Source organism: Rhinolophus sinicus, linkage group LG06, assembly GCF_036562045.2.
Source record: "Rhinolophus sinicus isolate RSC01 linkage group LG06, ASM3656204v1, whole genome shotgun sequence".
Lineage (NCBI taxonomy): Eukaryota > Metazoa > Chordata > Mammalia > Chiroptera > Rhinolophidae > Rhinolophus > Rhinolophus sinicus.
In genome coordinates this window covers 131,346,444-131,360,550 of record NC_133756.1, presented here as the reverse complement: position 1 = coordinate 131,360,550, position 14,107 = coordinate 131,346,444, and the positions used below count along the sequence as shown (strand labels likewise).

At 45.3% G+C, this 14,107-nt stretch overlaps 1 protein-coding gene across 18 annotated transcripts in view; it reads left to right on the top strand.

Moving 5' to 3' along the window:
* PLEKHA7 (pleckstrin homology domain containing A7) overlaps window positions 1-14,107 on the top strand; it is a 204,555-nt gene that overhangs the window by 113,898 nt on the left and 76,550 nt on the right. For 17 of the 18 annotated variants that reach the window (XR_012497530.1, XR_012497529.1, XM_019746629.2 and 14 more), the window contains one exon: window positions 4,794-4,877. Coding sequence is in view for 11 of the 18 variants with exons in the window: in XM_019746629.2 (XP_019602188.2) it covers window positions 4,794-4,877 (84 nt within the window). In the remaining 7 variants the exon portion in view is untranslated. Of the gene's footprint in view, window positions 1-4,793; window positions 4,878-10,230; window positions 10,638-14,107 lie in introns of those variants that run through there. The other variant, XM_019746628.2, reaches the window with a different exon arrangement.

Genomic DNA, 14,107 nt, shown 5'->3' with positions numbered 1-14,107 from the left:
TATAGCGTGGGCCAGATAAGGGCTTATGCTGACAGAGCAGCTTTGTCACACTTTCAGCATATCAATAGCACCGCTGTCAAAGAACCAGATCAAGGAGCTCTGACCTCCACTCTTGAGCGCAACTCACAGAACTCCAGGACTTCTTGTCATGCCCCCAAAATTGCCATGCTGAGGAATTGGTACCTTTATGTTTAACCAACCAGAGTCACTGCTCACATTATAGTCAAAATCTATATGCATAGGAAATTGACCTTGCAGAAACATTGCAAGAAACTACAGGACCTGTTTACATTTTGACTTAGCCCTGTTTGTGGTTGTAGGTGGACTCTTCCTTACGGGGAGCTCCCATTAGTCTCCACTTCTCCCTAGTTCTCTTATCAAGTCCTTTGTGTTTGTTGTTAGACTTCTTTAGGGCCTAACCCAAGTCGTTCCGGCCCGGGGCCTGTGAAGACGCGCTTGTTTATGTGGATGGTTACCCGTGGCCCGCCTTCACGGGGATCATCCTTCCCTGTAACCTTCCATTTGTTCTCCCTGGTCCTCTCCCATTGGCTGCCATTCAGTGTGGAGGGGCTGCTCCTGGGAGGAAGAACAGGATCGAAGAATAAAGGCTAGGTTGTGTTTTACCTCGTTCGCCAAGTTACTGTCTCAGTAGCCTGAAGAGAAACAGAAGCCCTTGTATGGAGGAGAGTTTCTGTGCTCCTGTGAAACCAGCCACCTGGCTCCTAGCCGGGCCATCTCCATCTCTACCAAGGAACAAGGTGGCAATTCAGGTTTAAGAACAGGTATTTCAGGGGATTTGTCTGTGCCTGCTACATGCGTCTTGAGACAGGGTTATAGTACATGAGGTTTTTCATGGGTTTTAGAAAAATCAGGAAATGGAGCAGGTTAGGGGCTTTGTGGGCTAAGGGGTCTCGGGAAAGGAGGTGGAAGCAGAGGACTTGGCCATCTCCAAATGGGGGTGGGGATCCAGCATTTACTAGGCATTTACTAGGCAGCCATCGTTTAGCAGGGGCGAGCCTGGAGTAGGATGACAGGAAGAGATCAGAAGGATGGTGGCGGTCAGAAACACAGGAGTTGACTGGGGGCAAATCCTCTACTCTTTCCAGGCCTCCCTTGCCTCACCTGTGGCCTGGTGTGATGAAACACGGCCTGCCCTACTGGGTATTTGGGAAGGCTGACTGAAATGAAATAGCCCAAGGACCGAACTCGTCTTCCCTTTGATCAAAAAGTACTGAGCCAGAAGCTTTGCCATTAGCAAGCTGGGTGAGTTTGATCAGAAATGATCAAATGTTAAGACCTCAGTATTCTGGAGACATGACTGTGGTTCATCTCTTTTCTCAATGTAGGAGTCATCCCCCCTCGCCTTTTGTTTTTTTTAAATTTAGCGTTCCGATAACATTCTATAACCTGATCTTCCTAACACGGGGATGAGAATATCTGCCCTCTCCAGCACCGTGGGAAGGTCAGATACCATAATGAAGGTGACCGCATTTAAAGCTTTGTGTGAATGCAGGAAATTTTGGCAGAAAGGGCAGCATCCAGATTAGGGAAGAAAGGTTGGGGAGCTGCGTCTAGGTCTGATGAAATGACTGTTATATTTTTGTCCACCTTTTTTTCTATTTATTTATTTTTTTAATTAAAGTTTATTGGGGTGACAATTGTTAGTAAAGTTACATAGATTTCAGGTGTACAATTCTGTATTACATCATCTATAAATCCCATTGTGTGCTCACCACCCAGAGTCAGTTTTCCTTCCGTCACCATATATTTGATCCCCTTTACCCTCATCTCCCACCCCCGCCCCCCTCACCCTCTGGTAACCACTAAACTATTGTCTGTGTCTGTGAGGTTTTGTTTCTCATTTGATTGTCTTGTTCTTTTGTTGTTTTTGGTTTATATACTACATATCCGTGAAATCACATGGTTCTCTGCTTTTTCTGTCTGACTTATTTCGCTTAGCATTATATTCTCAAGATCCATTCATGTTGTCACAAATGGTCCTATTTCATCTTTTCTTTCCGCCGAATAGTATTCCATTGTGTGTATATACCACAACTTCTTTATCCATTCATCTATCGAAGGACATTTTGGTTGTTTCCTATTTTTGTCCACTTTTAAAAACTATCTTCCTTCTAACGTTAGAATGTAAAATTCATCTTAGTGGCTATACTATCCAACTCAGGATTTACATACCTAACACTCTGGGCTTATTGAAGCTGGTACAAGTTGGGTGCTGGGAGCCCCAGTTGCTGTTAAAACTGCATTGTATACAAAGTGGATGCTGGATGCTGCTCCAAGAGCATGGAAGGTTCACTCTTTGCCTGCGTCTACCTGAGATCAACCAGCTGATCTTCTGTTAGAACCAAAGGCTGTTTGGGGGCTACTAAATGCCACATTGGTGTTGTCATTTGGAACTTTGGCTCTGGGCACAAGGTGTAGAAAGGAGGGGGGAGGAAGAGGGAGTAGCGGTGGATGGTGCTGTCTTCCTGATGCCTTGTCTTTAGGGATTTCTGATCCTGGCCAGGAAGCTGCCAGCCCCACAGACTCTCACCAGGTTGGCAGATTACCATGCAAAGAGTATCAAATGTAGAAATAGAAGAGACCTGGATTCATGTCCCAGTCTTTTCACTTACTGACGAAGTTATCTTGAGCGAGTCACTTAACCTCTCTGAGCTATGTCCCCATTCATAAAATGGGGGTCAACGGTGTTAACAGCTAAGATGTGTAACAAAAGCCTTTGTGGACTGGAGAACCCTTGAGAGATGATAGTGGGTATTGGTGGTGTTGCTTTATTGTTATTCCCATTATATGCAGGGCATTTTTGTTTTTCTCCAGATGAAAAGGAGGCAGGCTCAGCGTGTGCATTTTCAAATTCCCTGATGAATGGAGAGGATTCTCTCAAAGAAACTGGGTGTAAATAAAGCCAAACCCTTAAACGCGGTGCAAAGATTGCTGAAACAGGTGTTCAGCGGCCTGCTTCTCATCCTTATCTAGATGCTCATGTCTTACTCTGTTTTGGGGGGAAGATCAGGCTGCTGCCTGCCAGATGAGGTCATAGGATTCCATGGGCTTGTCTGGAACCAGGAGCTGGAAGTCGGGAGGCTGGCTGTGGTTGGGAGGAGTGTGAGGGTGCTGGGTGGTGCAGAGTCATGGGGCCATGGAGCAGCCTGGCTCTGCCTGCTTCACATTTGGCTTATTCGGATTCAGGCTGCTCTCACCTCAGTGCCAGCTTATCCCAGACACCAGAACTCAGGACGCTCTTACCAGGCCCCAGGGCAAAGTAAGAAAAAACATGGTAGACCTAGAGATTTTTTTTTTTAACCTTTATGCTATGCTCATTTAAACCTACTAATCTCTGGGATGGCTCAGTGCTTAATTTGGAGATGAGGCTGATATTTTAACACTACCAAACTGAGATGATACCGGTATATTGACTGACAGTGAAAGCATTTTAACGATCTGTATTAAGAGACAAAAAAATGACCATGTCCTTTGATTCAGTAATTTTACCTCTGGGATTTTAGCCCAGGGAAATAATTTGAATTGCAGAAAAAGCCTATATTCAAAGATATATTTATTATAATAGTGGGGTGGGGGGTGGGGGAGCACCTAAAATGTCCAGTGTTAGGAGAATGTTAATCTTTCTAGAATGTAAGCTTCATGGTGTAAGGAATTTTTTTGTTCACTGTATCTCCAGCACCTACAACACTGTCTGACACACAGATGGCCAGTGAATAGTTTTTGGTTATATGAAAAAAAAATTTATATCCGTATGATTTGACTATTATTCAGCAATTTCAAATGAAGAAGTCTTCATTTGGCATAGGACATTTTCTATGTTAATAGATTTCTAAATACAGTAAAATCACAACTTCTTTTTTTTTTTTAATAAAAGGGGAAAAAAGCTAGGAAGGAGAAGATACCCAGGTATATCTCTAGACGGTGAGATCATGGTGACCTTTTTTTCTGTATTTTCTAAAATTTCTCAAACGACTGTGATTTTGTGATTGGGGACAAAACATTTTAAAATAAATCATATTATTTAAAAAAAAGGAGGAGGTTAGGGTAGCCTGTTCACGGAGCAAACCGGCAGCATGTAGAACTAGCCCCTCCTCCCTTTCAAAGAACCAGGTAGCCTTTGCGAATGCGCGGAACACCCCCAACTTTGGTTGTGTCTGTCAGCTTGGCGTGGAAGCTGATCCCTCCTAACTTCAAACGGGTGCTCGAAACTACACAATGTTGAAATTAGGCAGGTCATGTTGCAAAGACGTGCCCATACATTTATATCCCATCACCAAAGTGAGGACATTTTATAGTAGGGAGAAGAATTTTAAGAAGATCTATTTTTCTGGGGGTGGTGGTGGTGGTTAATTCTTAGAATTCTTTTCCCGGTTCACGGTTTTTGGAAGCTGTTGAAAGTGCCATCTGCTTTCCTTCACTCTTGTTTTAGCTCGTGCCATCTGAAAGTCACTTTTTGCTAAGCCACTCAATTTGTTGCAGTCAGTGCTTCATGGGATGTCTCTCTAAGAGGCAGCGTTCTTTGGGAGCCAAGACGTCCCTAGAATTAAAATCCCCTCGTCTTAGGTGGCCTCTGGCACCTGAGCTAGAAATTGTTGGCTTTTAAATGCAGCTGGGTTCTGACAGAGTCAGTGCCTTTCAGCAGAAAAGCCCACATTCTCCACCGGGGAGGAATGTGATGGTCAGCGTCCTGAGACGTTACTGACCTATTGTTGTGTCTGTAATCCTCTCCATTCAGACGACTTTTCCTTCATTATCTCTTTCTTTCTCTTTAGCCATAACCAGCAGACCACAGCGTTCCGGCATCCTGTGAGTGGGCAGTTTTCTCCAGAAAATAGCGAATTTATTCTTCAAGAAGAGTAAGTACTTTTATATATTCTCCTTTTCCAGGCAGGGTTTGGGAGCTTAAAGGCATTTGCTCAAAACAAACCTTGTTGGATTATTTTCTCTCTCAGATAGAGGGGCTTGGAGTGGGTTGGTGAAATGCAAGAATTGTGTGTTTCAGTCTCTAGATTTCTCTCGGTGGGAAGAGGAGGGTGGGGGGAGATGATGGGGACGTGCTGTGATTGATGTTGCTCAAGACCCTTAAAAGCTCGCTTTCCCTTGAACAAACCCGTTCCCCTCAAGCGACATGTAATGCACACTCATCTAGTGTGAAAGGACCTTCAATACAGCCTCAGACTGAGCTAAACCAGCCTCCCAAGGAAGCCGCACATAGGAGTCCAAAGCCAGAGCTTAGACTGGTGACTCCCATGGTCCCTGAGCATTTTGAGTTCTTTCTGCTTGTTTTTCCTAACACTGGAACTTTGCTGCTCCTCAGTCCCATTCCAGCGGGGCTCTGGGGTGCTCAGAGGCAGGGTCTGTCACCCAGGGCGGTCTACCTGAAAATGCACATGCAACCTGAATAGGACGTGTTCTTCTCCTGAAAATGAAGGCAGAGAAATGTGTGCCAGTGTCTCTGTTCCCTGCTGCTCACCTGAGATACTTTTGTTTGAAGAAAATAATTCTTTTAGAGAAACTACTAGAGACGTTGGCCTTTATGTTTTTTTTTCCCTTCGGATCATTTTTCTTGTGTTCAATCACGTAGACTAAATATGATCTTAAAATAAACTATCAGTATTTATGTTTTCATAGCATTTCCTTCCCTTGGTACTTACACCTTTAAACTTTCTATTCTGGAGGATTTCAAACATATACAAAAGATACTGTAATAAATCCAATGTATGCATCGCCCATCTTCAGTGATTTCCAAAACATGGCTGATTTTACTTCATTTGTACCCTCCTCCTCACCCCCTGTTTTCTTTTGAAGCAAATTCCCTACATATTATTTCATCTCTATCGTGTTTTCAGCTTAGGATCATTATTTTACGGAACTTTTAAAACTAGAAATCTATAATTACAATAATACTGACATTCCCTGTATGTTTACTCTGTGCTGGGGATTTTGCATGCGTATCTCATTTAGGACAATAATCCTGAGAGGAGGTCATCATCAGCATTTTAGAGGTAGACACTGAGACTCCAAAAAGTCCTCAGTTGCCCAAAGTTGCGTGGCTAGCAGTAGAAATGCCGGGATGTCATCCCAGCTTGAACTCTTTAGTCAGGTCTAACCCTTGCCCTAGTCAGAGGCTGCCTGTTGGCCTATGAGCCATGGTTGCCAGACTTTGGGTTGGGGGTCTGACTTTGAAATCATTACTGCTTTAGAGAGAGAGTGGGAGGAAGGTAAAGACTATCCTGTCTCCTACAAGGAGAAAGAGCTCATGTGTAAAAACAGAGCCAGAATGTGGATTCTCCGAATTCCAGCTTGGAATGAGTTTGTTTACAGAATCCTGAAGGTTAGAAGCTCTTGGGAGGTCACTGAGTTCAGCCCCCTTTCTTAGGCCTCCTGGAGACGTGGGTGCCTGTCATTGTTAAAGGTCTGGGTGGGGAATCCATCAGAATGCTTGATTTGGGAAATTACCAACTTGAATGAGAGTTTCTAGAAAAATGCTTTTTTCCTGGACGTTTTCTCACTAAACAGCGCTGTCACACACACATCTTCCCTCATTGTTAACAGGAGACTTTGTCTCCTGACCACTTCTGAGAAGGTAGCCTCTTCAATCCTACTGAAATATCTCTGTAGCTAATCTCAATGCCATCCAGTTTCCAAGGAAAAGATATTCCTTCTTTCAAGGGTCATTGTTTCCCTGTAGATTCCATTCCCCGGATGTCATAAGGCGTGCTTGTCTCAGGTGGTGGGTGCAACGATGTGGCCAGACATTCCTTGAAGGAGACAGAATGTGCTTTAGGCATTGAAAGGAAGTGGGGACTCCTGTGAACTGATGCGGTGATTCCTGCACTGACTCATTAAGTACTCAGTAAATGCCTACATTTTGTCAGGGGCTGTGCCAGACTCCGCAGTTACAGCAGCAAGTAAGACAAATGTGGGCCTGTGTGTGAAGAGCTTACGGTTGAGTAGGGAAGATAGATACTTAAACAGGAGATCACAAATGGATCCATGTTCATGACAGAGGAAACCAAGGGTTCCATGGGGGTTGATGACAGAGTTCTAAGCTGGCTTAGGCATCGTGGAAGCCCTCTCCACCCTGGGAAGATCTGTTGTTTCAATTGAGACCTGTTCAGTCAACAGGTGAACAGCCTGAGCAGAAACCTTGAGGGCAGAGCGGATAGAGCGTGGGGGGATCTAGTGAGAGTGAAAAATGAAGGGCGCCGCATGGATCCTGGAGATACTTGGGAGGTAAAATCGACAGGACTTGGTGATTGATTGGCTGTGATGGGGATGAAAGAGAGGGAAGACTCTCTTGAAGTTTCTGGCCCTAACCTGGAGGAAGGGGGAGAATTTGGATAAGTGTGCATGGGTGTGAGGGTCGTTGACAGCTGAGGGAAGTGTGGCCCGCCTTGGTGGGTTCAGAGAGCAAGAAGACTGATGTGTAGTAAAGATAATGTTGGAGAGGAAGGCTGCAGCCAATTATCTAAATAATTTCCTCCTGAAATACGGACTTATTTCCTGGTGGAGATCTGAAGGGTGAGTGAGACATGATTTCCTCTCTCAGAAACCTTTTTTTTTTTTTTTTTTTTTAACTCGCCAACAGATAAGATTACTATTATAATCTTGTAAAGAGCAGCTTGATTTGGTTGTGTGGTGTGTTGTGTGCTCAGGAGGAAAGGCTGAGATGATCATTTTTGTCCTTGAAACATCCGCTCTCAGATTGTGTTGGGTAGAAAAAGGAAAATTGGCTTCTTTCCTTTTTCAAAGAGGGTCTTTTAAGGCCGCTTGACTCCTCTTGCCAGAGCCTTCACCCTATTTCTTTCAGTGAATCTTTCTAGAGCAGTGGTTCTCAAAGCATGGTCTCGGAAGCAGCATGACCCGGGACCTTGTTAGAGATGCAAATTCTTGAGCCCACTCTAGACCTACTAAATCAGAGTCTGGAGGTGGGACCCCACATAACCTGTGTTTTAACAAGCCTTTAGGATTCTGATTCTGGTAGAAGTTGGAGAACCACAACTGTAGACAACTTTCTGTTTTCATCCCTCCTAAATTATCCCCAGATTTTTCCTTTCACCCTTAAGTCTCCTCCAGATACTCGTCATTCTCGGAGCTGCAGTAACAATCATAGATGGATTTTAGTCAAAGAATCTTGGGTTTCTTCTCCTGTGGGAAGAAAATAAAAATGGTCTACATGGTGACTTCCTTTAAAATATTACTGATGTGAACAGACAGCACTTCTCCCCCAGTGTTGGCAGGTGGGGCTCACCTGAGCTGCTTGGTGGAACAGGTGCATGCCCACCAAAAGATGGTTTCCCATTTTACAGATTACAAGTAAGGGGAGGAGACATAACATGACAGCTGTCATCTGGTGGATGCAGAGAACATAAGCTCTGAGTATTCTAGTTTCTGTGTCAGCAATATAGTCAGTCAGGATAGGCTAGGGTCTGTTTGTAACATCATCAAAGAAAATCTCAGTGACTTAAAACAATTAAGATTTATTTCTCACTTTTACTCCATGTCTATCACAGTGTCACCTAAGGGGTTCTGCTCTGTCATCTTTACTGAGGGAGGCTCCATCTCTGGTTCCATGATTGCCAAAGGCAAGAAAAAGGGAGCTTTGGTGAACTGTGCACTGGCTCTTTCACACATTTCATTGGCTAAAGCAACATGTGACCACTCCTAACCTCAAGGGGGCAGCGATGTGCGTTTCTACCTTGCACCTGGGAAGAGAATTAGAAGTATTTGTTGGTCAGCACTAATGACTGCACTTAATAACCCACAGTACAGATTTATTAAAGGAAGCAGGACCTTCAGAGTTTGTCACCAACAAGCTTCTTTTGCTGCATGACTAGTGTTTGCGTTTACATTTCACCTTTTCTGTTATGCTACCTAGTTTTTTGTTAGAATCTCCAAGGCGGGTGGGTATCAGCCAGTGGGTTCTGCAGCCTTGTCCCCCAAGGGACACCCCTTCACACCCAAGCCAATAGGCATGTGAAAATCCCTGTTGGAAGAGTTCATATAAGCTCAGGCTGCATTAGTAAAAGTGCAATGTGTAGAGAAAAGGGGAGAATAGTTCTGGTATAGCACGGTGTTTGTGGACTTCTTCATTAATTTCAAGTTTATGGAGCACCAAGGACATGCCAAACTACAAACACTGTCATCTGGGTATAAATTTCAAGAAGGATGTTAAGCAATTGAGATTCCCCTGAGGAGGGGGACCACAATCGTGAGGGGTTTGGAAACCCCATCCAGTGACCTGGCATGTTGAGTCTACAGAAGACAAGATGAAGGAGGGTGGGCTATGAGTTTTAAAGAAGGGCTGGCAGGTGGAAGTGGGGTATTTATTGCAGGGCTGCGAAGGCAATGAGTAAAAGTTATTGGCAGGTAGCTTTGTCTAGGAAAGAGATTTCTTAGGAAAGAGATTTTCCAGCATCCCTTGTTTCAGGATCTAGAATTTTATATTTAACATTAAATGAAATGACCTACCTCCTAGAGTTGGCTTTTTCCATTAATAATATTTTCATACCTAACGTTTAGAGCCCTTACTATTTATTATCAGGTACTTTTCTAAGTGCTTTATATATATGAATTTAATTCCCACAGCAGTCCATTGAGTAAGATACCATTATTAGGTACCTAATAATGGCACAGAGAGGTTAAGAGTCTTGTTAAAAGTCACACAGCTAGTAAGTGACAGACTTAGGATTTGAATCCAGGTAGCCTGGCCCCAGATGCTGTTTCTAACCACTATACATAGTGCCTCTCATTTCACTGGTCTTCAAGAGACAATCCCTTTCCTTGGCTCTACTCAGGCATTAATGTGCTAAGTAGGCTACTGCTGCCTAGAGCTTTTAATTGCAATTGTATTTGCAATAATGAAATTTGATCTAATAACTACATTTGCTTGAAAGACGCCAAGACTACTCGGTAGTCTTTTCTCCAGAAAATGTTCTCAGGCCTTTTTGCAGGGCCTCATTTCCAGTGATTGGATCATTTGGGCTCCTCTTCTTAAGCTTCTTTCCTCATTCTCAGTGATGTTCTTAAGTTGGGAGCTTGTGGTTGCCCTTTGTGGCTTACAGGGCCACACACAGCAGCCCTCCTGAAAAGGTAGAGCTGGGTACGAGGAACTTCCAGGCTGTGGTTTTGGTGGTTCGTGCTATGCATTAGGAGCATTTTCTCTTCGGTGCTGGTCTGCTGTGGAAGCCGCTGACAAACGCCTCTGCAGCTCTTGGGGAAGAGGAAGGAAGCATTCCGGAGCCTTGACGCTGGCAGCTGACTGACAGCAGGCTGTGTACCCTGATCCCCAGGCTCTGTCAAGCATTTGATGTTGAGGTGGGGCCTCAATGAGAGAGAGTATGCGCTCTGGAAGTTCAGAAGCGTGCTCTTGTGCTCAGAAGCCGGCTGCAAGGCACCCAAGATTTCCGTGGAGTTTCTTAACACAGAGAGGACCCTGGCCTGGCCTGTCTTTCCCGGCATCCTAGCCAGTTTAGCTTACTCCGTCCCTTGGGTCTGAGGGGCCCTCTGTTTTCTCATTGGATTTTTTGGAAAAGAACACAAGTTCGAATTGCCTGGAATGTTCTGCGTGGTGTTTGGAGGATAATACTTCAAAAGATACTATCTTGCTGAAGGTAAGAATGACCTCCCTTCCCTTTGGCCTCTTTGGGGGTCTATTTTGCAGACTTCAGGGCAAGGCTCTCCAATTTTTGTGCCAATGATTGGCCTCGGGGTGGGATATCTCCGGCTGCTAGGAGGTGGCTGTCTCCCTTTCCTCCTGCAGTTACAAGTTGGGAAAAGCTGATGGAGATTCAAAGCACAGGATGGGGGAGGGGTGCACTACAACTCCGAGCTGGGAGAAGGAGTCTGTCCTGTTGCTCCTCGGCTGAGCCCTGGGCCGTGAGGCTGATGTGTTGCTCTCTGCAGCTGTATTGCCAGCACCTTGTCTCTCCAGACTGACAGTCTTGGGCTAGCTTTGCCTGTTGCATGTGGTTGCCATGGTAGCAGAAAAAATGAGGCAAAATGGAAACACCTGGCAAGCAGATACAGAAACTTCGACTGTTCAGTTTTCCTTCTTGGTCTAGGAGACGGCGTCTGTGACAATCACAGGTAGGGGAAGAGGTGGTGACAGTGTCCTTAGTTCATTCAGACACCTGTGTGTTGGCTTGGCTTTGGATGTTGATGTTGGGAAGGGCATTGGCACGGGGGGTACAGTCATTGCCACGCAGCCACCACGTCTCTGGCTCTGACTGCACTGGGTGAAAACGCTGCAGTGGCGACTTCGTTATGTGTGGAAGGGAAGCTGCTGCTTACACACAGTCATTTTGTTTCTTCCTGTGACTTCCCTTGTCCTCTTCTTTTTCCTCCTCCTGGTCTGGGAAGTGCCCAGCTCTCCATTAGAAAAGGTTGTTTTCTAATGAGAGAAGTGGCTGCCTAGTAAGCCCGGAGGAGCAAATAGGCTGAAAGAGGGCTCACCAAGGGCTCGGGTTGGGATTGCAGGTAGCACCTCTGAAACAGTAAAGCAGAGGTGGAAGGAGCAGTAGAGGTTGAGGTCTGGTTCTCCTTCAGCGCAGAGAGAAGCATGGACAGCGGAAGACACTGGCCCAGGAGTATTTGGAAGAGTAGGACTCAGGCCAGGGCAGTACTTTGGTTTGGGGGTGCAGAAGGGGAGCCCTTAAGGCTCCCTGGCTAATTTTCATGCCCAATGAGGAGTGCTATTTGGACTGGTTTCCACCTCCAAGGTGGGGTGGGGTGGGGTGAGGAAATGGAGCTTGTGTTCGAGAGAGAGAGGAGTTGTGGAGGAAGGGGAAAGAATACTGAAAGCCATAGTTGAGTAATGAGGCCATAGTTGCTGAATGAAAACCCGTGTCAGACAGCCTCCCCCAGGGTGTTGGGAGTGTACAGTGAGCGTTGGCGGTCTGTGTGTGTCTCTCTTTCTGGGAAGAGGGGGTGTGGAGGTGTGTGCCTGTTTGGGACAAGAACGTTCTTTTATTCTTGCTTTTCATTGTGCATTGCTTTCCCAAAACCCCTTAGGTGGTGGGTGTAAGCGCCTTAAAAAATCTGCTGGTTGTTTGTGAATGTGTCTGTTCTCATGCAGCCCTCCTTCCAGAGCAATAATTTTAGCTGAGTTCTCTGTGTAGGATCCTTGAGAACAGAGTAGGAATTCGGGGTCTTATTTTTCCAGGCATTAATGGGATATGGGTATCATCTAATGATGTCTTGTCAGTAAGAGATTCCTGATTCCCCATAGCTTTCTAACCTCGTATGATAGCCTGAAAGACTCGACATTATCATTGTCCTGGGGAAAGAATGGCAGCACAGTCAGGCATAGGGTTACTGTACTTTATACAAGCCCCAGATAAGGTGTTTATAAGGAAGTTTGTAGGAAATGATTGTTTAGAAGTTAATTGTTTGGCTTCTTGAGCTTTCTGGAGAGAAGTACCTTGGAAACAAAAATAAAATGTCCCTGAGATTTAAATTCTGGGGTCTCCACTGGTAACAATCACAGTGCTTTTCATTTAGTGCAGTGCTTTGCGATTTTCAAAGCGTTATTTCAATCCACACAACTGCCTTGTGAGGGAGAATAGTTTTCACCCCATTTTTGCAATAATGGAAACTGAGGCCCAGAGGTACGATGCAACTCGTAGAGCGTATGGGAGTCAGTCAGCTGCAGAGCTTTGTATTCTGGGCTCAGTCTTTCCAGCACCCCAGGATCCTCTTGGTTTGGGGGTTAGTCTTGGCCCTGAGAAGAGCAAAAGCTCTTTGTTAGACTGTGGGACTTGCCATAGGCTAGTGTTTCTGTGGCAAAGCCCAGGTTTTTGGAGTCCAGCTTCTGTCTTGGGAAAGTCACTAGTTTCTCTGAGCCTCAGTTTCCTCGTCTATAAAGAGGAGATGGTGAAAGTGGCTTTGCAGGGTTAACTGAGTAATGCGGACAAAGTGCCTGGCACACAGTAGGTGCTACAAGTATAGCCCAGTCCCTCTCCTTGCTTGGCCATGTGCACCTGTCCCTGAGGGTTGGTGATACTTAGCTTGGTGACCTACCTGTTGTGCTGGCAATAGGGTAGGAAAGGGTCTTGCTGGGATCCCACTTTCGTCAGCTCCTGTGCAAGATCTTGACTGAGAGGCCACTGAGAGTCCCATGACCCAAACTCATGTAAATTCAGACCCTACAGGAAAAAGCACCTTCTGAATTATAACCTCCCTTTCTTACTACATCTGTTGGTGTTATATGCATTTGCTCCTGGGTATGCAGGAAGCAGAAGCAGCTCCTTTATAGATGGGGAAGTAGAGGGACAGAGAAGGTAACTTCCTGCCCAGGCTCACCTGACACATCCTTGAGGAAGCTTAGAGTAGAATGAAATCATTTTGCTATTGAGCTTCTCCAGACTGGGTTGTTTGTGTTGTTTTTTTTTTGTTTGTTTTTTTGGTCTGGTCCTAACATCTTTTGTTACTTTCAGATGGGAGGCAGTTGCATTAAAACTCTAGCTCATTGTTTTAAGCTTCAGCCAACACCCTTCCAGCAAAATAATCAGTATTCGAGTAGCCCAGGTCAAGGAAAGCGAAGTCTTTGTTCCTCTCATTCCAGTGTACCTTGGGAATCCAGATAGCATAGAAACCTGGCAGACAGGCTTTTAAGTTAACAGGATTTTAGTTTAGGACACCGAAAGAGAGTCTGCCTTCCTGTAGCAGGTGCAGGGTTTTGGTCTCCTCTCCCCAGAGTCCCTGTGACTCGTGCCTGAGGGCAGGTTGTTGGGAACTGAACCATCCTCACAGCTGCTGAGCTCAAGGCCACATGTACTTCTATGGGGCACAGGGGACAGTTCTTGGGTGAAACCTATTAGGAAGATCCCTCTGTCTGAGGAGGATGGATCAGTATTTGCCCCACCAGGCTCTAAAGTGGGACATGCCCTAAGATGTAACTGGCTGAAGTGAATGTACCAGAATGCCCACATCCAAGTGAGTGATGACCCCATCAGTGAGTCTCTTCAGGAAGTTACACACATGCACCACTGATGTTCCCATTACTTAAAATGGTGTGATAAACGACCTCTAGAAGTTTCTATCAGAGCCAGCGTTTTAGCCAAGGGAGAAAATTATTTTTTTG